Genomic DNA, 26,232 nt, shown 5'->3' with positions numbered 1-26,232 from the left:
GCCTGTAGAAGGTTGCATCCTACCATTTCTGCCATGGATGTCTTCAGAATGTTACACTCCAACCTCCTCACCATGAAGGGCTTCTAAGACATGGACAAGAGTCATAATTTTGAAAGCTCAATCTGAATTGCTGGAGGGAGTTCATATCATACTGACGAGAACACAGATCCATCAGAGTAAAGCTGGTCACACAGATCTAATATAATTTCAAGATAAACTCAACCTGATAAGACCACAGGATAATAATAACCAAGCAGCACGATATAGAAAATAATGTTTTGAAAATTACGATGTTCCTTCCTCCCACCAAGAATTTAGACACAATGCTAATTTGAAAAATATAAAACTTTAATAAAGGCTACATCTCTTAATTACAATAATTATCGTACCAAGTAATTTTCCTTAAATGAAACTCTTTATAATGCATAATTTACAGTGTAAGTAGAACAAAACGCCATGGCAAAAGTCATGAGTATAAGACTTGTAATAAAAAGGCATAAAATATATTTATACATAAACCCCTTTCAAAAAACAAGGGAAAGATGAGCCCTCAATATAGGGCGATACACGGTATAACCCACCATGCAGGCACAGGTACTGTACTGATTCCATTTCAAACACTAGAGATAGTGTATTAATAATCTTTCACCATACAATATATACAGACTTACAGTACAAGGTAGTAATGACAAACAGAATGCACACATTAACTTAACACGAAAAACCCAAACATCAAAAGGAAGGACTCTTGGGGAAGGAGGCGCTGCTTCTGGGTTTGCATCCACCCTTTTTATTTGGGGGCTGCAGGGGTGCAATGTGTGAAAGAACTGTTTCTGAATTTCGGTGCAGTTTCCTCTGACGTCTGTAGTTGGGGTGGGGAGGTGCAGGGTAGAGGCAGGGGAGCACCAAGGAGGAGTGAGGTTCAGGCCTGGGACAGAACGTGACGGAGTGAAGACTTCAGTACAAAGTCTGAATCTTTCCCTGGACATGAAGGTCTTGAAGACACTGCACTTTTAATAAAGGGTGTGCTGAAATCACCTCCTATATAAGCTAAGCTACATGGCATGCGCTTATTCTATCTTGTATGTGATTGGGTCCTCTGGATGGTGGGGCGGGACAGGAAGCACACAGAATCTCATGGGGAAAATCACTCAGACCATCCAACTAGGGAATCGGGCACTGACCACACGAGGGATCTCAACTGTAAGATCCTCACAGCACCCATACTACACAAATTCTCCAATCAAACACCGTTCTTGTGTTATAGTGATAATGCATCATATTTAAACATTAAGATCTTTATCACAAGTTAGAGCAGCACAGGGTTTTTTTTTTAATTCACCAATTTTTATGTGTATAATAAAGGAAAAGGAATAGGGGCTAAACCTGTGATTTCATTGGTATAGGGAACTCCCAAATGAAGAACTTCCTCTACCAAAGCAGGTTGACACCTTCTCTGCAGCTTAAAGTCTTACAGGGCTGCCTAGGGCACTGAGAGGTTAAGTGACTTGCTTGAGTCACACAGCCAGGATGTGTCAGAGTCAGGACGTGAACCCAGGTCCACCTGGCTCTGAGGTCAGCTCTTTTTCCACTCTACCATGCTGCCTCTCATAGTAGGGCACCATTAAAACAGTCTAACTTCACTTGGAGAAATACTGGGCAAAGCATAATTCCTTTTAAATGATAGAAACCATTAATTCACTCCTAGCTAAACTTCTATATTTGAATAGAACAATTAAAGAACAAAGTTCCTCTTTCCCCTCTCCACTGTTAAAGCAGCATATCCATTAACTGGATGTAAAAGGAAATACCAGGATCAATAAATATCAGTAAGGATTCCTGTTCAGGGAAGCTATACAGTTTTTCTTAGTTTATGGATTTCAGATCTCTAGGAAGTGATATGTAAGGAAGTCTCTCATAAATGGTATGCATCTTCAACAGCCAAGAATGGTCATCTTTTTAATAAATAGTTCAGGGCTTTTTCTTATTTCTGTACCCAGTGAGTAATGAAGGCTTATTTGCCAAGTCTTCCTAGATTTCTTTCTTCTTCATTGATTCAATTTTCCTTCAAAATATTTTTTTTTGTCATTTCCAAGACAGGTATCTTTAGCTTTGTTTCAACAGTTCTTAAGAAACAGATGCAAAAAATTGTTTCCATTACCACCCACCACCACCAAAATAAAAATTAATCAATTCTTTCTACTTTCCCCAGAATCCTTCCTTCGTACATGGGAAGTATCGTATCATCTTCCCAAATCTCTTCAAAAACAGCCCCACAGTCAAATTCGTCACTTGCTTTTTTGAAATAATACCTGAAAAGAAAAAAATAACACAAAAGCATTCAATGAAATGGCATTTTGGGGATTGACAGCATTATAGATTTTACATCAGGACAGGCTTTTGGAAAATCCAAACTTCTTCATTTCATACAAGAGGCCAGTAAAGCCCTAGAGACTTTAAAGTCTGGGATTCTCACCTTTATGGACCTCTTTGGGTGAACCTCATGGATTACTTCTCAAAATAATTTTACTTAAACTCATAATTGAAGGAAATGCTAAATTTCGGTTACAGGTTAGTAAAAATAAAGATGTCTTTTTTCCCCATCCGCTTTCACAGACACCTTGAAATCTTAAAGTCGGGCCGGGTCAAGAATCCCTGATTTAAGTGACTTACCAAAGGTTATAGAGGTAGTAAAGTGGCAGCGTCAGGATTTGAGCCGTGCTCTCTCAGTTCCAAATCTACTACCCTTTCTACAATACCCCTTCATCAAGCAATCACTTACTGAATGCCTATTATGTGGCAGGAACTGTGCTAAGTACTGGAGACTAAAGACAAAAAAAAAAGGTCACAGTCCCTTCAAGGAGTTTACCTTCTAAGAGAAGAAATTACATGAAGACATATATAGAGGTATAAACAAAATACACATGAAACATATACAGTAACATTGGAGAGGAAGGCACTAGCAGCTGGGAAGACTGGGAAAGACCTCATACAGAACAAGGTAACAGGGCTGAATCTTGAATGAAATGTAAGATTCTAAGAAACAGAATACATTTCAGGCATGGTGGACAATCAGTACAAAGGCAGAGAGACAGGTGGAAGGCCATCTGTCTTAAACAGTCTGATATAGATGGACCACAAGGCATATGAGGGTAGTAATGTATAAATCTAGAAAAGCAGAATGAGAACAGTTTGTGAAGAACTTTAATTGAATGAGGGTTTATCATTTATTCTAAAGGTAAGAGGGAGAAACTAGAATTTACTGAGTTGGTACTGAGTAACTTATTACATGTCAGGCTTTTTAGGAAAATCATTTTGGTAGCTGGGGTACAGGATGGAATAGAGTGGGAAGAAACTAGAGAATTAGGTAGATCAATTAGCAGGCTATCGAAACAGTCTGAAACATGAAACTGTGTAAATATAAAGATGGGGCCGTAGACTAGCTACGTTGTGGAGATGAACATGACAAGATCTGGTAACTCATTGGATATGCTGACATAGGGAAAAGGAAGAGTCACGGATGGCACCAAGGTTATATTGGAAGGATGGTAGTACCCTCAACAGTGATAGAGAAGGGGCAGATTGAAGGGAAAGATAATGTATTCTCTTTTGGACATGATGAGTTTGAGATGCCTTCAGGATATCCAGGATGAAATTGCCAATAGGCAGGATTTGAGCTCAAATGAGACAATAAGAATATATGTTAGAGATCTGGGAGTTATTTGCATAGATTATTAAATCTGTGGGAACTAATGAGGTCACCAAGTGAGAAAACAGAGAGAAGAGCCAGGATAGTGCCTTGGGGAATATTTATAGTTAAGGGACTTCTGTAGATAATGAGCCAGCAAAGGAAATTGAGAAGGATCAGTCAAATACCCAGGAGAATAGGAAGAGAATAGTGTCACAAAAACCCAGAGAAAAGAGTGTGTAGGAGGAGAGAGTGATCAACAGTGCCAAATGCTGCTGAGGGACCATGAAGGATTAGGATTAAAAAAATGTCCTTAGATTTGGCCATTAAGAGATCACTGGTAACTTTCAAGAGAACCAATTTCAGTAGGGTGATGAGGATGGAAGCCACTGGTGAGGGTACAGAAGAGAGTGAAAAGAAAGAAGTTAGTGGTTCCATGTCCTGATGACTTTTTCTAGAAGGTTGGCTGAGAAAGGGAAGAGAGAGGACAACAGCTAGCAGGGATAGTAGGATCTGGTAAGGGCTTTTTAAGGTTAGGAAACATTTCGACACATCTGTAGGCAGCAGGACAGGAAACGTTAGAAAGGAAAAAAATGAAGAGACAGAGGGGAGATTTACAAGGGCTATGAATAGGATAAGATGGGAGGTGGTAGGTCCTAGTACGCATGTAGTACATCCAGACTTCCCCTATTACTGCTGAAGGCACCACCATCATTCTAGTATAATTTCAGTGTCATCGTTGACTCTTCCCTGTGACCACATAGATTCCAGTGTCTGTGCTTGGTGAGAAGAGTCACGTCTTTATCAGACTGGAGTAAAGGAGAGATGGTATATCAAAGGTCATGAAATGAGATGGGGAAAAGATGGAGGCTCACAGAAAATGGTCTGTATTTTCTCCATTAAGTATGAGGCGAGGTCCTTAGTGGAGAGATCAGAGATAATACGTAATAGACACTGGGGGTAGTGAGACTCATTTAGGAAGGAGCAAAACACCTGCCTTGCTTCAACGAAGGTCAAGTTCAGATTAGATTGGACATTTGTATGAATCCAGTCCACTCACATGATTTCCACCATTGCCATTCAGCAATAGCAGTGGAAGATGGATTACAGGAGTAATTCAGGGTTCCCATTTGGCAGGTTGTTAATGGCGACAGGACAAAAGAGCAATGGAAGAGAACTGAGAGCAGTGTAGAGTTGAATTGTTGCACCAAACGGAGACAGGGAAGGGAAGAAAATATTGTCAAAACAAGGGTGATAGTGTGGAAAAGTGCTGAGAGTTGGAGGAACTGGAGATCACAGTGAAGACAAAGAATAGGTTTCAGAAAGAGTAAGGCATAAGGAAAAAGTGATAGGGTATTATGATCAGGTGAAGGAATTTAAGAGTTCTTGACCATGGAAATGGAATCCCATGCAAAGGCAAGATCTAGCATACAACCATCACTGTGTGAGGTGGAGTGATGGAACAGGTCATAGGCATTTAGTAGACTCATAAAATGGGAGATTTCAGTGTGAAGGAAGATCAATATGTATGCTGAAGACAAGTACTGAGGTGGAGAGGGAGAATGACTTGGGCGATGAGAAAACTGAACGACAGATTTAGATAGAATGAACGTAGGAGACAATGCTGAATGGTGGCAGCGGTAGCAGAAGAGTCAGGAAGTGGCAATGGGGATAAAGGAGTATCCTGACCCCCATTCCAGGGGGAGTTGATGAGAAAACAAGGTGGTGGTACATGAGGATATGAGAGAAATTACAAACTAGTCCTGGGTAAGGATGGTCAAGGGTACAGTGGCAACCAGAAGCCTGGTCTCAGTAAGTACAAGAAAATGGAAGAAATATGAGACAAAAAGTTCTAAGATGAAAGGAAATTTATTATGGGGGAGGGGGTTGTACACAGGGCAGGGTGGAAATTCCAGAAGGCACTCAGGAAGAACAAGAATGGGTGTCCCAATAGATGGGTAGGGTTGAAGTGGGTGGGGATGGGTATGAAAGAGCTCTCTCAATGACCTCAACATTTCACATGGGTTTAATGATCATTTCTATGCTGATGACTCTCAGATCTATATTTCTAATCCTGGATTCCCTTCTGAGAACGAGCTCCAGTCTCATATCACCAACTGCCTACTGGATACCTTGAATTACATGGCCCATAGACACCTCAAACTTAGCAAGTGTAAACTATAACTTACTATCTTTTCCCCCAAACCCATCCTTTTTCTAAATCTTATTTTTTCTAGTGTGTTGTTGTTGTTTGGTCACTTTTCACTTGTGTCAACTCTTCATGAAACTATTTGGGGTTTTCCTGGCAAAAATACTGGAGTGGTTTGCCATTCTTCTCTAGCTCACTTTACAGATAAGGAAATTGAAGTAAACAGGGTTAAGTGGCTTGCCCAGAGTCACACAGCTAATAAGCATCTGGGGTCATATCTGAACTCAGGAAGATGAGTCTTCCTGACTCCAGGCCTGGCACTCTATCCACTGCACCATCTAGCTGCCCTAGGGGACCACCATCCTTTCAATCAGTTTTGAAATCTCTGCGTTATACACAACTCCTCTCTCTACTGACCCCACAATCTGTCAAATCTTACCATCTTTTTTGCCACACATTATGTAGCATATAACCTCTTTTCTCTACTTACATGGCCACCACCAAGACCAAGCCCTCATCTCCTCTCAGCTGGACTATTACAATAGCCTTCTAACTGGTCATCCTGCCAATGTCTCACCTCTCCAATCTAGCCTTTCCACATCTATCAAACTGATTTTCTTAAAGTATGAATCAAAAAATGGCTTCATCTGTAGCACCCCTCTCACCTCCATCCTTTTCTATTGGCTGTCCTTATTCTATCACTCAGAATCCTTACTTTCCTTCAAGGGTCAGCTCCTGTTCCACTTTAGGCAAGCCCTTTCCAGGCGCCATAAACTGCTATTGCTTTCTACTTACAATCACTCTTAATATTTTGTGTGTGCATGTATGTGTGTATATATGTATATATGTCACATCCATTTCAAAACCCTTTCCTACAGAGGATCTAGGTACTGTGGCCTTAAGAGTTAAAAGGATATTGTGGAAATCATTGCTTGGGAGAAAAAAAAAAAGGGAATTTTCCTTTCACAGCTGGAGAGAAGAGAGAGGAAAAGAACATGAAAAGATCTCTCTTGAGATCTTTTCCTATTTTAACCTATGGATGAACTGAAAAGTAGAATTATGTTTCTAGAAGTAAGAAGTCATTGGCAGTTGCAATTGCTCTAATAGTTAGGGGTGACTCTTGCTGTGACCTTTCTCAAAGCTAAAATATGGCAAATGGTTATTTATGATTTCACGTTATTGTTGATTATATTGTTAATAAATTATATAGCTAGAAATGTCAATAACAATTTAATCCTGGGAGATTAGGGGTGTTCATATGAAGAGAGATATAAGCAAATTCTTTGGCTTATTAAAGAATATCTAATAAACTAGGATGGGAGCCCTGAGCTGATTAATCAGAAAATATCCAAACACAGCCCTAGAATTACCCTAAACTAAGGATGATGATAACAAGGCAAGGAACAAAATGAGGGGTGACCAACAAGTGACCGAGTGGACTCTGATAATAATCCTGGATGTATGCATACACATATGTACACACATACACAAATTTTTTCCTACCTAGACTTCGAAACCAGGGACAATTTTCACTTTTTATTTCCAGCACCTAGCACAGAGCCTGGCACACACAGAAGGCACTTAGTGCTTGATGAATGAACCATCTAGCTAACAGCAGATGGGGGGGGTGTGGAAGAATGAGATTTTATCTCACTGAGACAAGATGTCTTAAAAGAATACACTAGCAGGGGCAGGTAGGTGGTGCAGTAGATAGTGCACCAGCCCTGAAGTCAGGAGGACCTGAGTTCATATTCGGTCTCAGACCAAACATTTGATACTTACTAGCTGTGTGACCCTGGGCAAGTCATTTAACCCCAATTGCCTTTAAAAAAAAAAAGTATAAACCTTTGCCAACAGCCAATTTATGATGGTGACCACAGATGGAGCAGAACATGAATGTTCTGTGAGAACAAGCAAGAGAAAGAATGAAATTCCATCATTTAAAAAGTCCACCATGGGAACTGTGTACGCAAACTCAGAGTTAGCAGCACTATCTGCCTAAACCATTGTTTGTTTGTAAGAGGAAAACAATTCCTAAAATTAACAGTCACTTGACACAGATTTTTAAAATAGAATTTAAAGATTTTCATAAAGTTTAAGATCAATACCACCCCCTCCTCCCAGCTAGGAGGATGTCCAAAAGGGACTATAATCAGAAGCCTCTTTCGCTGTTCTATAAAAAGTCTGAGTCAAGACGATAGGATCATTGCTTTGATACTGTAAGGGACTTCAAAGGTCATGGTCATCTAGTGCAACTCCCTATTTCACAGATGGGGAGTCTCAGGGCCCAATGTGTGACTCGCCCAATGTCACATGCAGCAGAGTGGCAGAGCTGGGATTTGACCCTAGATCAAATTCAGTGCTCTTCTCAATGTACCATACTGCCTCTCTCGATCTAACACTAGTAGTTCTGGCACTAACTTGCATTGTCATGTCCTTCCTCTAGGGCCATTTCAGTTCTCTCACCTATAAAATGAGGAGGTTAGACTGAATCATCTCTAAGGTTCCTGAAAGGGACTATTATTATATTCCTATTATTAGCCTGTCTGCATGTATAGAAATCTTATTACTCTCCCTGAATGCCATCTCCAATGGTCATATGAAGGTATCTGCTAAGGACCCTAATCACAGTAAATGTTAGGCAGTAACATACCCCCTTTACTTCAGGTTGCTCAGACAATGAAACCATTACATATATAGCCACCTTCCTTTTCCCCTAGCTGTGCCTCACTCTTCCCCAAGCATCAAACTCTAAAGGACCCTTCTATTATGCTGAATTAGGCTGTTCAGCTCCTTGATTAAAGGTTCCTTTTATCCCATTCTACCATTCTTCCTTCTAAGGCTGTTTAATTGCATATGAGCAAATGACTAGCCTCTGGTAGAAGGGCTAACATTTACAGCAACAACTCTTCTTCCAGCTGCCCACTCCCCACACTCCCAAAGAAACCAAAAAGTGAGTGCACTTTGCCATCTGATCACTGGCAAAGGAGACCCTCAAACAGATTAAAAGCTGCCCTTTGTGCTCTGTAATTTTCAACCAACAAAGACCACTGACAGGTTAAAGGTCACCATATTCTAGGGGAGGGAGAAAAGAGCCATTTCCCTCCCCCCCCCACATAATCCATTGTCTTGGGGTTCGTGGTTTGTTTTTTAAAGAATGAATTTTCCCCAAGTTACAGTTAAGATTCTGGGCCCCCCCTTAATAAAGGCAAGCCAAATGCTTTCAAGGGAGATAAGGCTGAGTAAAGAGAAACAGCTGCATTTAGTCAGGGTACTTGTTTTTAGCATTTCCAGCTGAATTAGAGCATCAGCACACCACCACCCCATAAAAACATTTCACATAGGAGAACTCAAGTCCTTGGGGTAACCCAACAGATAAAAGAGTGAACAAATGGGGGTAGTGTGCCCGACAGAGAGGTGGGAGCATCAACGGGTGGATTAAGACACACAGTTTCAGAGGTAGCCAATGTGTGGATTTGTTTTGCTTGGATATATTTATTTGTTACAAGAAAGGGTTGGTTTTTTCCTTCTAATTTGGGAAGCTGGAGTTGGGACCAAGAAAGGGGCTAACAATATGGATGCAAAAATATAAAATGAAGAGGGTCATTGTACCACTAAAAAAAACTGTATAAAAGAGAACAGAGGGAAGTTCAGAAGACAACAGTGACAAACAGCACAGCTTTGAAACTAATGTGTCAAGTTTGTTACATTCTTTTAAAACACAAGCCAGATAGCTTTGAACCTAATGTGTTGAATTTATTTTATTCTTTTTTAAAAAGGCTAGCTGTATGTAATAGGGATTTGTGGTTTCATGTACAATCCCCCCGTACTTCTGCGTATGTGGAACTGCTTAAGTCTGATGTTTCTCAAGCACAGAACAACAACAAAAAAAACTCTTTTAAAAAAATAATAATACAAATGGGGGTGATAAAGTCACTGTTCCTCCCTTTTAAATAGAAGGGTAAGTCCTCTCTCACCAGTGGCCCTCCACCCATCTCCAAATCTCACTGGTGTTTACAAATCTGGTCTGAAGCTCTGCATCTCTGAGAAACTATGCTACGATCTTTTACATAATTGCCACCTCATCTTGGAGAGGAGAGAAAGGCAGCAACATCCTCCCCCTCCAACAACTTCAAACATGTTGCCTGCCCTCATTTTCTTGCAGAAACGGGCTTTTTCCACCGAAACATGTTTTATGTGGCAAACTTTGTTTTTTTCTGACATCTGGCACCAATATCATCTGGCAAGTCTGGAGTTACTGTTCCGTTTTTGAACTCCTGCCATGTTGAGATTACTCAACAGGGCCCAGGTTCCCCCTCACTCCACACTCCCCCCACCCCTCAGTCCTACTCCTTGTAAGTTTTTGGTATTATGTTGTTTTCTGGTTTCCAGTACTTAATATAGTGTTTTCAAAGGGTTGGCGTGAGGTGTTCGGGGGGGGGGAGGTGTACAATTCCCTTCACCCCCCCCCCCACAATCCAACCAAACCCAAAGAAGGAACTGGATAAATGACTTTGGAACTGGAAAGCAGAGATAAGACAGATTCGAAGGGCCTGGGTTACAGCCTGATCCAATCAATAAAGAATTTGAGAGTCAACCGTTTGTGCAAGTCTTTGTGCATTAAATGAAAGGCAAAGGCTTCAAAGACATGCTTATTAAGTGTGCCTTAAAAAGAAATCAATGCCAGATGTGACCAAAGCTGCTGGGTTAGTCTTTCCTCCAGTCCCTGCTTGCTCCTCGGAACTCAATGGCCCCTTTCCCCCTGAAGTTCACCTGCAGTTTCACTCAAAGTCCAGCCAAAAGTCAAAGCTTAAGATCAAAATGAATCCCTGGAGGTGCACACATTTGTGTAATTAGTTTCACCTCATGTCTGTTCAAGATTAAAAAAAAGTGTGGGGGGGGGGACACACAATACATTCTAAAGTCCCTTTTGTAACAGTTTGGTGTTGTCTCCACCTACATGTAAAAGGGGAGACATCTAAGCCTAGAAACATCTTGCTTTAACAATAAACTTACATGTTTCTCTTACCTCCAAAAATAAACAAATTCTTAAAAATTCTCTGGAATCTCTTGGGAATTATCCTATGGAATACTATAAAGAATTAACTGCTACAGCTTCTCTGAAAGTCTGGCACATGGCAGCTAATCAAAACGAAGCCCTGGTCTGGATGCCTCCCAGGACTTCAGTGCCTCTGTCCACCTTCAGTCAGAAGGGGCCTATCCCCAAAGCCAGCCTGCACCCAGAGGCTCAGGGGGCTCATTTTCACCACAGGGCAGGCACGGCTAAACCTTGCTACCAAGATGCTTGCTGAAGCTAGAAGTTGGAAAAAAGAACCAGCACTTTGCCAAAAGAGAATGACTTCTTCAAGGCACAAACTGTTATCCTGTTAATGGTCCAGGTAATCCAGAAAGAGCTAACTAACACTGAGACTAAAAGCCTTAGAGTGTAACAAATCAAAGGGGAAGGAGGAGTCAGAATTCCTATATGAGTTGTGTGTTATTTTGGAAGTCGTGGGGGAAATTTTCATTCACATTTGTGGGGGCCTGTGAGCACCTCCATAACATTAGGAGAAGCAACCAAAGCCTAATACGTGGAAGTCAAAATAATCATAGGCTTGGGCACACAGGAATAGGAAAGGTGGACCTGGCCAAAACCCACACCTGCCTATAAGTACACAAGAAGACATTCTTAAAGTGACTCTGCCCTTCTAAGTAAAGGAAAAATGCTGAAACAGTTCTATGGGTGTAGAAGGCAAAAAGGTTGGTCTACAGGCATGGTAATTCCATCAATTTCCTGAGTAATGGCCTCAGTCCATTTTTCCTTTGGAGTAGAAAGGGTAACCCATCCTCTTCCTCTTCCCAAACCTACTACATTTTCCCTTTTATCAAAGAATACAAGTTCCTTAGAAATGACCCATCCTAGGCTCCAAATGGCCTTATGGCAGGACTGAGTACCATAGTTTCCTGAGGAGAAAAGGGAAGGACAAAACAAAAAGAGCTCCAGATTTGGAGTCAAAGTCCTGGGTTTGAATTATGACAACTAATGACATTATTATTTGAATCTGAGTAAGTTGATTAACTTTTCTAGGCCTCAGTTTCCTCATCTATAAAATGAGGAGACTGGACAAGATAATCCTTAAGACCCTTTTTAGCCTTAAATCTATGCTCCTAGGAACCCTACCCACATAGGAGAAAGGGTAAATGAGGCTCAAGCAGCCCCACTAATCACAAAAGTTTACCAATACCCTTCCCTGTTTCTAGTGGATTATTTCTCCCAGAGACAGGGGGAAAAGAGGGAGAGGAAGGGAGGAGGGAAACCTAAACACCTCCACAAAATTTTGCAACCCAGCATCCTCAGAAAATATTTTAAAGTTTATCTCCCCCCTCTTACACCCTCCTCCCCCTACCCCTCGTGGGTAGAGTCAGGCTGAGGAAGATTCCTCATGACTCTGGCTCTTAGTTCTAAGCAAACAAATCCTGAAGAAGAAAGAAGCCACAAGATTCTTACCTATAATTTCCCTTTTTGCTGAGCTGCTCTTTAAAGTGGCCAAGTGTCAGACTCTGTGCCTTCAACATTCTCCTGTACGGAATTTCTTCTCCACAGAAAAAATAAGTGACGACCAGCTCACTGGCCTGAAGGGAGTGGACACTTGCCAGTTTCTTTGGCTCTCTGTGACTGAAATAAAATGAGATGCAACAGGTTGGGGCAAATAAACAAACGAAGAAGAGAAAAGGGGAAGGGTGGGAAAGCACCCTTGGTGAAGAGAGAAAGAGAGACAGAGAGAGAGAGAAAGACAGAGAGAGAGAGGAGAGAGAGAGACAGACACAGGCTAGAGCTTCGAGTCTAAGGGGACTCTTGGAAGCATAATGTGTCAAAGATGCCCCAGGTCAGGAGATTGCTTCCAAAGAGATGATTGTTTCTGTGATTCATTCTTTGATCCACATCTTCTTTAGGACAGGGTTCTTGATCTTTTTTTGTTTTGGACCCCCTCCGACAGGCTGGTGAAGGTTTTTAAATGTATAAAATAAATTTAGAAGTAAACTAATTATATTGGAATACAATTATAAAAATATTTTGTTAAAAAAGAACAAGACCCCAGGGCAGCTAGGTGGTGCAGTGGATGGGGCACCAGCCCTGAAGTCAGGAGGACCTGAGTTCAAATCCAGCCTCTGACCAAACACTTGACACTTACTAGCTGTGTGACCCTGGGCAAGTCAGTTAACCCTAATTGCCTAAAAAAAAAAAAAAGACCCCAAGTTAAATTTAGGGTTATTGAGTCACCGTCTAAGTTTGAATATTATCTTCAAACGCTGCTTACTGATTATTCTTCTTCCGCTGCAGTCACTACAGGATATGTTTAATATTTCTGCCATTTTGTATCTGTTTGGTCAATAGCACATGGTCAATGTTTTCTACTAGACCACTTTTTGGAAGCAAGGTTGGGATACACAGGAAAGTTTGTTTTGTTTTTTTAATCCTTAAATTGCATATGACTCCTCCTCCAATCTTTTCTGATGAGAGAGAGCAAGTTAAAATAAACTGGATGGTCAGAGAAGTTCTCTCCAAGAATGACTAGATATGGCTACAGAATGCAGAAACCACAGTGAGTGCAACGAATGCCACACTGCCATGCCCAATGATACTTCTGAAGAGATATATATGCTCAGAGTGTTAGGATGTCAGAGTATCAGAGCAAATTTGGAAGACTATATATATTACTATGCATTAAGTTTTGTTGAGTGGCCTCAGGAAAAACAATGCTAAGAAACTACTCTTCTTTAGGTAAATCAATCAAAAATGAAAGCATCTAGTCAGGGGGCCCAGTCAGGACTTTAAATGTTACTCACTGCTGAAAAGACTAAGGAAGAAAACTTTAATTACTTTGATGACTTTAGATCAGTGTTCTTGTTAAAAGAACCATCCTGTAATTAAACTAATCCAATATTCTTTGTCCACTTTGCAAGAAAGTAAACTTAAAAGAACAGGGAAGATTCAGGAAAAGGTTTTGTTCTCTGAGCAAAAGCTTAAAAAGCTTGCCTTTTCCAGGTAGAGTGGCTGTACATCACTCTTAACCAGCTAACCCTTTTGTGCTAGAAAAGGCAATATATGCACTATTATAGCTCTCTTGAGGAGCTACCTCACACACTTATATTTTTGGTAATTTTCCACATACGTGTGATTTTCCTCTGCTTCCCAAGTACCTCTTAGGTCCAATCCAATCCCATCTGCTTCCCACCCCCATTGGTTTGTATCTTGGAAATACAAGCCAAACAATCAGAAATGATAAAGCCTGACAGAAATAATTTCTGGCTCAGCTTGGGGATTGATTACCTATGCCTCCCCCCATTTCCCAACTCCTCCCATGAAGGTATAGTGTAGGCAAAAAAAAAAAAAGCATGAGAAAAATTAAACTTCAGCTATGAACAAGCTTATCAAGAAATCAATGACACAAAATATAGAGACAGAGAGAGATTCAGAAGAACAATGTTAGTTATGTGCACTTACTCTTCTGGAACTAGGCTGGGGTTGCAGAAGGAGGTACCTCCCACGTGGCCAATAGCAGAGTGGTTTTTATCCTTTTGCTGATTTGATGTACAGCACCTAGGAGAAACACCCAGAGATGCACAATTCATCACCATTCTTGCCACATTTTAGAATCAGAAAAGTGTAGTAGGGCAGTTAGGTGGCACAGTGGCTAGAGTCCTACACCTAGAGTCAGGAAGACCTGAGTTCAAATGCAGCCTCAAACACTTACTACCTGAACAAGTCACATTTAGTCTTTGCCTCAGTTTTCTCAACTATTAAATGAAGATGATAATAGCACCTACCTCCTAGCGGTGTTATAAGGCATCAAAGAAGATAATATTTATAAAATGCTCAGCACAAGCTCTGGAATATAGTAGGTGCTTAATGAATGCTTGCTCCCCTTCCCTTTTCTTCTTGCTCTAAATGCACTCCAAATTAGAAATAACACAAGAGTATGCAGAACCAATTTACTACAGGATCATAGCTCTTAAGGGATTTTTTTTAAAGGTCATCTAACCCAACCCCTGAGGTTTCTTGTTTTTGGGTTGGTTTTTTTTTTTTTAGCAGATGAGGAAATAGAGCCTGGAAAAATTAAAAAACTTACTAAGGTCACACAGATCATAAATATCAAGATATGAAGCTAAAATTCTTTTGGGAACCACTCTAAGGCCTTGGTGTTACCTGGTGTTAGAGATTTTGGAAGGGAAAAAACTACCCATACACTTTCACTTAAGAGGAATAAGAATGGACCATCTAGTCAGTTAGTATGTGAGAGGCAGATGTTGTAGTGGAATGAGTGAGTGCTGGATTTAGAGTCAACAAAGTCCCAAGTTTGAATCCTGCCTCAGACTCTTGCTAGCTGTATAACCCTGGGCAAGTTATTTAACTTCTCTCAGTCTTAGTTTCTGCATCTATACAATGGGGATCATGAAAACAATAGTGCTATCTCCTAAGGTTATCATGAAGATCAAATGCAGGTAAAGTTGCTTCCAAACCTTAAAGGGCCATATAAATACTAGCTATTTTTTTTTAATGAAGGAACAGAATGCTCTTATTGGCCAGGTCAATGTTCATTGGCTCAATCTCACTTAAGCTGTCCTTAGAATCCTAGGGTAGGGAAGATTCCTAGGAATCATCTAAGCCCTATCCCCCACCTTTGGGAAAGTTTCAACTAACCTGTTGTTTTCTGAGTGCTTATAAGAATCAGATTAAACCCTGGCTAGCAGTGGAGTTGACAATTAGCCAGTGCTTTCCCTGGAGGCTGGGAAAAGGCTAGAAGCGCACAAAGATTCCTGACAGTCAGAAACTAAATTCAAACCTGGCTCAGAGTGGTAGAGAAGAAAGTGAGGATAGGACCCAGAGTCAGGAAGATCTGAGTTAGACATTTATTAGCCAAGTGACCTTGGGCAAGTTACCTAACTTTTCTTAGCCTTAGTTTAGCCATCTGTAAAATAGGGATGATAATAGTATCTACTCACCTCACAGGGTTGTGAGGATCAAATGAGTTAATATAGGAAAAGCACTCTGAAAACCTTAAAGTACTCTATGAATGCTAGATTATTATGGGACACCACCTGACCAGAAGGATGAAGAAGTAGAGTTTGGCCTGGATTGGGGTCTGAAGTTCCTGGGTTTGAGTTCTATCTTGTGCACTTAATAGCTGTGTGCCTGGCAAATCACTTAACCTCTTATCATCCTCAGTTTCCTCACCTGTTAAATGGGAATAACAGAGACTATCTAACAGGCTTCTTGGGAAGACCAAATAAGATCATGTGTGTGAAGTGTTTTGCAAACCTTAAGAGTGTTATAAAAGTGTGATTACAATTTTTTGATTGGGCAAAGGGTCCCATCCGGCAGCAAAGCCAACGTATCAAATCAACTGTCTTTTTCCCCCACTTACCGTTGCTTTTGGGGCTTGGACACTTCAGCCAACCTACGACAAGCTTCCTCCAGCTGAGCGAGGGTGTTAGGGGGGACCCAAAGGGGCCATGCCAGAGTCTTGTGTGAAGGGATGGGTATGTGGCATGGTACGGGAATGCCCGATGCTACCTCCCCACAGATGGGGGCGGGGGGCTCGATCACCAACGGCTCCTCGGGCTGACTCCAAAGGATAGATTTTTTTTGTGTTCTGGGCACTGAGAAGAAAACAAAGAAAAAGCAAAAACGAATTAGTTTTAAATCACGGCACAATATTAGTTCAAGAGAAATTCCTATTCCGGGAGGAGAAGGAAAAAGGGGAAGATAGAAAGGAAAAGGGGAACTGGGGTGGGGGGGGAACCTACCATAAGTTCAACTTATAACATTAGGGTGGCAGGAGGAAACAATCCTGTGTTTTCAGCTTACGGCATAAATTAGCCAGTCCTGTAACCCCTCTGTAATGGCCACCCTGATGGTGCCAGGCTGGGTGCTTACCTGTGAGGTTTATGCTTGTTTTGTCTCTCACTGTCCTAACATCCACTGCCAGACATTCTGTGACCGGTCCCCCTCATTCCCAGGTAGCTGCAGTAGCCCCGTTCCAACAGGGACTCCTTCCTTGCCTGACAAGGCCAAACACGGTTCTGTCACCTTCCCATTCCGCTTTGATAGGGTATTACCTCGGCTGCTGGAAAAGAACCAAGGAGAAGCAACCCCCACCCACCCAGAGAGATCCAGTTAATTTCTAGGATTCTTGGAGTGTGTCAACTGGGAACCAGAAGATCTGGGCAGAAAGGGGGTGGGGGGGGATTGTCAATCAGATTACCCTCATGGATCTGGGTCCATGTTGATTTCTCTCCAGGTCAGGTAACAGAAGGGAGGCTAAAATTCATAACATTTCTGCAGAATCTCACTAGGGCTTTGGCCAGGACGATAGTCCCAAAAGGAGACTCTATGGCACGCCTGCCACTTACCTAAATTGCTCTGCTGGTGCCAGCTCTGGTCCCTTGGAGTGACTCTTGCATTTTGAGCACAAATAATAGTCTGTGCCTCCAAGGCAGAAGCACTGCACCTTCTGAGCTGCCTCCACTTCAATCTGCTCCTTGGTTTTAGGGATGGTATGGTGGTGGATGTAGTGGTGGTATACGTGTTTAGTCATCTGCTTTGTAACAAAGCCTTTGCCAAGTGGGCAGAGAGCTGAGGAGATGGCTGGAGGCGGCAGTCGACCACCGGGTTGGAGTAGGGGATGATAGTGGTGATGGTGGTCAGGGGAATGGGAACGGGGACTGTGCCGCCCCATGCCTGGGGATTGGCAGCCAGGAGTCTTCAGCACCCTTGACAGGTGGTCATCTAAGATAGCTTGGGGGTCTTCTTCATAGCTGCCAGATGGTAAGAGGGAAAGTGGGTGCTGTGCAGCTACCTCCCGAGTGCTGACTGGCAACTCCGACCCCTCCTTCTCTTCATCCTGAAAGTTACAATAAGAGGTGAAAAGGAATCCAGTTAGCCAGGGAATGTGTATAGGTGAGTGGCAGGGAGGGAGGTTAGAGATTAAAGAAACCCATTTAAATACCCTTTATAATACACTAGGTCTTGGGGCAGTTAATATAACTCAGGGAGAATAAACCCTAGAGGATCTTCCACACCTAGAAAAGAAAACTCATTCCCTATGAAGAACTGATTTGGCTACACCCACCTCCCACCCTATTTCCCATCACCCCTTGCCCCATGGAAGGCAGTGGGATGGGGACAAGGAGTAGGAGGGATGAGAGGAAAAAAAGGAGGTGGGTAACACCTGCATGCGCACACGTGCACACACACACACACACACACACACACACACACACACACACACACACACACACACAATGTGTGAGTGCAGAACTAGCATGGGAGAAGCTAACTAAACCTCATACCTCCTTGATTTGCTGCAGCCTCTCCTCCAGACTGTCCAAACTTTCTTGTTCTTTCTTTAGCTTCTCCAGCCGGGAGATCAACTCAGCGGCAAAAATGGCTGGTTCTATGGGTGTCATCTCCTTAGGCAGGCGGTGGGTTCTCTACAAAATACCGAGAAGGAAGGGACAAGCCATGTTTATCCGGCAGGGCAAACAGCGGCAGCGGCTTTGCCAGAGCTACCCTGGCCCCACTACGCTCGCTGCATCTCCATGTTGGATGAAAAGACGGCCGCATCGCAATGAGGCACAGGCTGCCTGGGATTTTTATGAGCCAGTGCTGTGGCCTCATGGAGTGCCATCGTCCCCACCAGCATTTGCCTTCGGCAGGAGCAGTTGGTCGCACTCTGAGAAGCCCTGCTTGTTCTCTCTGTAGTACAACCAGCCCATCAGTAGCCACTCTGAAGTAGAAAATCTTCAAAGACTGTTGTCAAACATCAAAAAAAAAAAAAGCCCACTGAGGTAGGGAGGGGAGAAACCAACTCAAAGAATAAAAAGTAGAGTCTAAACAGAAAGAGTTGGAAATTAAAAAAAATAAGATTGGGAAGGGGGAAAAAAGGAGTCAAACTGCTTCACATCAGAGAAGAAGTGGTAATTTATTTCCTGACCGCACACTGGGCGGTAGTGTTGAGGTAGTGTTGTCTCAACAGTGTCCTAGATCTCTCTCTTTTTTTCCACCTCCCACCCCCCCTACCATCTCTTTGTACAGAAAATGAAGAAAGCTGCTGCAGGCTGGTAGCAGAACACTGCTGAGTCTGGCTGCCTGAAGCTGGTCTGTCAAGGGAAAAGGGAACATCTCCAAATCAGGTACAGAATATAAAAAGGCAACAAGGATGCCTGCCAAAAGAAGCAAGCAAGGAGAACACCCACTACCACCGAGTTCTCTAGCCACTTCCTATTATCTCTCCTCCCCCTCACCCCTGGCCCCCCACCTTCCTTACCCTCTCCCCCTAATTTCTCCCTCTCTCTTTTGAAGCGGAAAGCCAAGCTGCCAAGGCCAGCGTTCTCCCCACCAGATGAGACAGGCCTCGCTACGGCAACCACTTAGCTGGAGAAATGATGTGAGGGGAGAAAAAGGCCACTCTGTTGGAAATTGTCATTCTTACACAAGCTGGCTCTATTCAGCCCCTGATCAAAGCACTGCCTTATGGAGAAAGTCGATTTGCACACCCCAGGACAAAATAATCTAATTTACAAGCTTGGGCTATAGAACTTTTCTTTATATAAACACATACACACACACACACACACACACACACACAGAGAGCAAAGCTAGAATATCATCTGGAGTTGTTTTTTAGTTTTGTTTTGAGGGTTGGCATTTTGGGGGGTTTTTTTGGCAGGGGGGGATGAAGAGAAGATGCTGGTGTAGACAACTAGGCTTAAAAAAAAAAAAGTCTTGATACATTCATCTTAAGACAAGATAAGTTTGTATCTGACTTTGTAAACAGCTTTCACAGTGTCCCAATCCCACATAAGGGCTCTGTGGAATTAGCAATTCACTGTGTTAATTTTCTAAAAGTAACATAACTGGAGCTAACTGGAATCTCTGAAGCTAGCAGGAAGAATTTGTAAACAGACATTTGCTATAAACTGACAACTTTCTTTCCTCTCTGATTAAATGCCTTCCTTGCCAACCCTAAAGTCTCAGGGTAACAAAATGCAAAATTGTAAGAGGGAAGACTAGATAAGCCTTGAAATAAAGAAGACAATCCAGAAGTTTCATCCAGCCATGACCTTCTCCCCTCCTCTCCAATAAAGCAAGTAGCTCTGGGGAGGACATGCACCTGGGGATGCCAGGGGGACCTCACCAAGCACATTCAAAGTCAGGTTTCCCCAAACACTACAATCTACCCTGCAAGAAGCAAAAAGGACCCTAATCTCATCCCACAAATGGGCTAGCTCATGCCCCGGGGAGAAGATATGAGAAGTTTTATCAAGGGAATGTGGAGAACATTTGATAACTCTATTATCCTATTGAAACTAATCTCTATTTTATTCCTTATGTGCTTATGCATGAAGAAGTCCAGAATTTATTTCCTTTCACACTGGACAAAGGACACAGAAAAATTTACTGAAAGCTAAGTGGGGGTTGGGGGGAGAGTGCAGGACTGAAAGGTTGGGAACCTCTATTACACTTGAAAGAGGACTGATCAAGTCTACCACCAGCCTCACCCTTTAACCAATCCCCTCCCCCATGTTTCTGTTTGCAGAAAGGCAAACTGCTTCTGGTTTGTGTGAAAGAATGAGACACTTTCACATAAAAAGTTATTCTTGAGGTTCTGGTAGGACTATAGTACTTAGCTAACATCCTATGTAAGCTCCTGGAACTGTTTCATTTTTGTCTTTTTAATCTCCAGAGCTTAGCACAGTGCCTGGCACATTGTAGGCACTTAATGCTTCACTGGTTGATTGAGCATTTCTCAGGCCTGCAGCTTTGGTCATCATTTACTACCACTTAAAAAAACCTACTCTTCCACATGCACTCCCCCCCCCCCAACCAAACACACAAACACACAAGGGGCCTAGGCTGTAACCAATTTAACTCCTCATATCCTCAGCCTGGGTAGATCGCAGAGCAAAATGCCTTTCCGCCCACTCCTTTCACACAATGCTCAGCCAACACATGGCTGATATGGCTGTTTCTTTCTCCTCCAATCTAGTACTCACCGGGAAATGAGGTAGAGAAACTTGGCCATTGGCCTTCACACTGCGATGCATTTCTCTCTGTAGCTGTTTCTTGCTTCCCATTCTGTAAGGAGGGATTCCATCTCTGGAAAATCATGCAAATACAAATGTTCAGTTAGATTGGGGCAATTCAACAAATCAACATCCAAAAGGCCAAAATCTCTTGTCTCAGCCACACCAAGATGCTTCTAATGGACGGAGTCATAGTCCACAATAAAATTAAGAGCGATCATCTTTGGAGAACCCCAAACTGAATTCACCAGAGATACTAAATCCTACAATAAGGAGACTTCCTGAGGTCTACTCACTCATTTGCCCCCTTGCTTTAGGTCCAGATTACATTCAACTGTCCCAGACAGATGATTAATTTTTCCTAACATTTAAAAAAAGTCCCTAGGATTGATTCCATGATTCCATCGTGAACAATCACCACCAATTCTTTCCTGTAGCACTGTGAGATGAATTCTCTTAAAGAGCATTTGAAAAGAGATACCATGGTATTAGCAGACTTATTCTGAACTTAATGAACACATCAGGAACTTAATCATCAAAACTCCTTGTCATTTCTAAATTCCTCCCTCTTGTAAGTCACTTGAATAATTTCTCTTACTTTATTTTGTTTGTTTTATTAAATTTGTTGGTCACTTGTGCCTCTTTGTGACCCCATTCTTGACAAAGATACTGGAGTGGTTTGCCATTTCCTTCTTCAGCTTATTTTACAGATGAGGAAACTGAGGCAAAAAGGATTGCAATTTGCCTAGCATCACACAGCTAGCACCTAAAACTGGATTTGAACTCACGAAGGTGAGTCTTCCTGATTCCAGGACCTGCACTCTTTTCACTGCGCCACCTAGCTGCCTTTTTAAAAAAATTAATAGCTAGCACTCACATAGCACAGTTAGGTTTCTAAGTGTTTTACATCATTTGATTATTAGACCTTTAAAACAACCCTGTGAGGTAGGGGCTATTATTATTTCCATTTCATAAATGAGAAAACTGAGAGGGATTAAATGCCCAGGGTCTCACAGCTAGTGTCTATAAAATTCAAACTCATCTCTTTCTGATACTCTACCCAATGCAGCACTGTATACAGTGCAGAATCAAGAGACCTGCACAAGCACTGTAGTACAGTAGAAAGAACACCAGATTTAAAGTCAAAGAACTTGGGTTCAAATCCTGACTCCGCTATTTACTACTTCTGTGATTTCCTGCAAGTCACTTAACCTCTCTCTCTGCATCTCAATTTCTTCATCTATAAATCAGGAGGGTAAAACTAGATGTTAGCTAAATAAAGGCCCTTCTAATATTCTATAGTTACACGGTTGGGGCACCTGTGGCCTTCTAGGTCCTTAGGTGCGGCCTTTTGACTGAGTCCAAATTTTACAGAACAAATCCTTTCATTAAGGGGATCTGTTCTGTGAAACATGGATTCAGTCAAACATCTGCACTTGAGGACCTAGAGAGATACATGTGCCCTCAAGGCTGAAGGTTCCCCACCCCTGTGTAGGAGCTTCCTGGAGCAGCTAGGTGGTACAGTGGATAAGTTCAGGGCCTGGAGTCAGGAAGACCTGAGTTCAGATCTGGCCCCAGACGTACTAGCTGTGTGACCCTGGGCAAGTCACTTAACCCTGTTTGCCTCAGTTTCCTCATCTGTCAAATGAGCTGGAGAAGGAAATGGCAAACCACTCCAGTATCTTTGCCAAGAAAACCCCCAAAAGGGGTCACAAAGAGTCAGACACAACTGAAAAACAACTGAGCAACAAAAGAAGCTTCCTGGAGAATGAGAACAGGTAAATATTGCTCATGAAATCCCATCCCAGTGATACTTATGGCCACCACAACATCCTATCCTGCAAGTTGGGAATTGTTGAGAGAAAGAGGAAGACAGGAAAGTAGAACCTAAAATGAAAAATAATGAAGCCAGCCCAAAACAATTTGATAGACGGATTCCTTCTCTGGTCTTTAGTTTCAAAGGCCCCTTTCCGAGAGCATTTTTCTTTTCTACCTGGAAGACCCCATGCTTGCTATCAATCTAATGACTGGCTAGGTAGAGCTCTTTGTAAATGCAAGGCTACTGTCTTGAAGTTTCCAAAGGGTACATAACAGCCACTCTGTTTGCCTCATAATCTCCTTTTTCCTCTTCTTCAATGGATATCATAAGATCACAGGATCACAAGGGCAGCTAAGTTGCACAGTGGATAGAATATTAGATTTCAACTGAGGATGACCTGAATTCTAATCCTACATCAAGGCACTAGACTTTAGTTCTAATTCTATACCAGACATGTACTAGCTATGTGATCCTAGGCAGGTCACTTAATCTTTCTCAGTCTCAGTTTCCTCATCTGTAAACTGAGATAACAGTAGTACCTAATTCATAGCATCCCTATGAGGTTCAAATGAGACTATGTACGGCACTTCGAAAACCTCAAGGTGTCGTATAAATGCTACCTATTATTACCAACCCCTTCATTTGACAGATGAGTAAACTTATATCCAGAGAAGTGACAGAGCCAGGACGTCCTGTGACCCTGTATCTGACCCTCTTTCCCCTGAACTACATGGATTAAGAGATGCTGGTTTGTTACTCTGGTTTCTGATGTTATTTTCTTCTCTCTAGGCCACTTTAAGGCAAGAAAAAAAATGAAAGGGGCAAGACGGAGGAGAAGAAATGAGGTCACTGCCAGATTTATGAGAATCAGGAATGAGTGATTTTTAAAATCCCCACATCATCGCATTTGTTGCAGTTTCGATGCTTAACCTCAGGTAACTCCTGCTGGACAGTAAGGGAGAAAATAGAGGTTGTAACTTGGTGCACTCAATAAATAGGTTTTAGAAGAGTCTCCAAGGAGATGTGACTATAAATTCCCAGGCGAATCTTCTTACAAAACAGTCCCACATTCCCGTCAGCTTCTTGTCCAGTTCTTCAATGTCTGATCCGTCTTCCTGGCCAGTTAAGATTATGGGCTGAAAAACTACCAACTTTTAGGCACCAAATAGTAGAGTTAATTATAAGCATTTTAGCTAACTAGCCTCATGTGCCCGGTCAATCTGTTTCTATGGAACATTGGTTTGGAAGTGTGTGCTTGGTCAGATGCCATTTAAGTCGAGCCAATTAGCTTAGCCTTTTGACTCAGCTGTGCCTGACCTAACCTGAATGTGGTTTGACTGTGGCTTTGAAATATCAGACTCCTGCGCACACGTCTTCATTTGGCAACAATTCTGAAGCGAGTTTGTGATCCTGCCAACATCAAAAGCCTGGTTTGTAAGATAAGGTAATATTTGAAGTTTGCTCAGTTTCATTCCCTTGTGTCCAAAGTCAATCCATAAATAAGATACAAGCAAATAATAATAATAATAATAATAATAATAATATACCTCCCCCCCTTTCCAGGAATGGAAACCATCTTTCCCCTTATATGACACCTAGATCCCATCCCCTCAAAGAAGTGAGCTGATCCAGAGTATAAAATCCAACTGTCACCTAAGAAAGAGAGGGGGGAGAGAAGGCTAAATGCAGTCTACTTTGCTTTCTTGGCTTCTGACAAATTTTAAGTGTCCATGCCATACTTAGAAAGAAAAGAGCCTGCTGCCTCTGATATTGTCAGACTTTATATTTTTGCATAGCTAAGCTCAGACCCCCTGGAATGACACTGCAATCTTTCTGCCCAAAGCCCTAGGACTGGTGTTTAGGACCCCTGCTGGGATTCTAGACAGTGAACTTTTTTTCCCCCCCAATTTAAATTTGTATTGATATCTTTTTTTTTCCTATCATCTTCATTTCCAAATATCTCCCTCCCAGGAGTCTTAATCCTTATAAACAAAGAATAAAAGAGAACAAAAAAAATTCAGTCAAACTAACATATCAACCAAGTGCAACATCATAGACAGGGTTCCACACCCACTGTACCCCCTCTCATCTGCAAGGAGGGGAACAGGGAGCTACATTCTCCTATTTCTTCTCCGGGCCAAGGTTGGTCATTCTAATTTCACAGCATTTAGTTTTGATTTTTTTGTTGTTGTCATTCTTCTTTCCATTTACATTGTTGTACTTGTTTTATTTTCCTAGTTCTACTTACTGGCAGTGAACCTTTCAAAAAGCCATTTCTTCAGAGGCTAGAACTCTCCTAGTAAGAGGCTCATAAAATAGCATGCTCACTGATCTACAAAGTATGGAGACCCACACTCCCAACCACTTTAAATATGGCCGCTTATTCCCCATTAAAACATTCTTCCAATGGGCCTTGGGGGAGAAGGAAAAGATTTTCTTCTTAAATTCTGGCTCTTAAATGCCAGCTTCTCTCACTTTGCCACTCCTTAGAATCTACAAATATACCCTCATCTCAACTTCTACTTGGGACTCTTGCAAAAAGATGTCAACACAGAATCAGTTCTACCAAGAATGGAGAAGGCAGCTTTTCCTAGGTGTCTAATGAACTCAAACCCTGGGTAGCAAAGCCCACATATGATGCCCACCCCACCCCCCTTGCCCTATCCTAATTCTCCTCCCCAAGCTTGAGGCTCCCAGCAGTCCAATCAGTCCAGCTTCCCCAAGCTCCTCACAGTCTGCACTGTCTATTGTTACAGCAGGAAAAAACAGCCAGAGCTCTTTTCATGACTGCCTTACCAGGAGCTCCCATTCACTTGTTCAAGTAAATTTCAAAGAGGCCTGCTACCCTCTTATCCCCTTTAAGCTCCCCTAGAGCAACAATGGACTGAAAGCAATTCAGTTCAGCTTTTCATCCACCACACATTTTATTTCTCACTTGGTGCTCTTATCTGTATAAGGCCTACAATTCGAATGGCTATGAAGAGAGGGTATAATCCCAGCCCCGGGAATCCCCAGTGACCCACCCTATACACTAGTGCCGAAATGACAAGCCCCCTGAATGCTCTGCAGCCAAGAGAACACACACACACACACACACACACACACCCAGAACCAGTCAGAAATAAAAGCTTCCCTGGACCCGCTTTCTTATTTAATCAGGACAAACTCTTGCCCAATGGTTCCAAAGTCTGCTCACCTCACAACCAACTTTCTAAGGGGTTCACTGGTTTGTGAATGGCCAGTCAGAAGTAATCTATTCATATTGCTACTGGCCCTCTTTTAAAAGTCTTTTTTTTTTTTTTTAAAGTTTTTGACCCTTTCCTTAGTTTTTAATGGTTTTCCTACATTTAGGCAAGGCCATGCTGGTGGGTTTTTCCTCATACTTAGGTCCATGCCATTGCTTCAGACTAAGAGATGCCACTATACCAACATGGCACACTCTGAATCACACTTTAGCTCTAGTCACAAAGCACAATGGATGCTTAA

At 42.2% G+C, this 26,232-nt stretch overlaps 1 protein-coding gene across 1 annotated transcript in view; it reads right to left on the bottom strand.

Moving 5' to 3' along the window:
- Positions 1-327: 327 nt before the first annotated feature.
- The window catches only part of AXIN2 (axin 2), a 43,123-nt gene continuing 17,218 nt past the window's right edge, over positions 328-26,232 (bottom strand). The window contains 10 exon segments of the mRNA XM_021000960.2: positions 328-2,312; positions 12,346-12,513; positions 14,344-14,439; positions 16,265-16,341; positions 16,343-16,499; positions 16,777-16,811; positions 16,813-16,966; positions 17,253-17,743; positions 18,192-18,332; positions 20,898-21,000. Coding sequence (XP_020856619.1) covers positions 2,186-2,312; positions 12,346-12,513; positions 14,344-14,439; positions 16,265-16,341; positions 16,343-16,499; positions 16,777-16,811; positions 16,813-16,966; positions 17,253-17,743; positions 18,192-18,332; positions 20,898-21,000 — 1,549 coding nt within the window. The 3' untranslated portion in view covers positions 328-2,185.

This window comes from Phascolarctos cinereus, unplaced genomic scaffold, assembly GCF_003287225.1.
Source record: "Phascolarctos cinereus isolate Bilbo 61053 unplaced genomic scaffold, phaCin_HiC Scaffold_5;HRSCAF=322, whole genome shotgun sequence".
Taxonomy (NCBI): Eukaryota; Metazoa; Chordata; class Mammalia; order Diprotodontia; family Phascolarctidae; genus Phascolarctos; species Phascolarctos cinereus.
The sequence above is the reverse complement of the archived record's forward strand: the minus strand, read 5'-3'. Positions and strand labels throughout refer to the sequence as shown.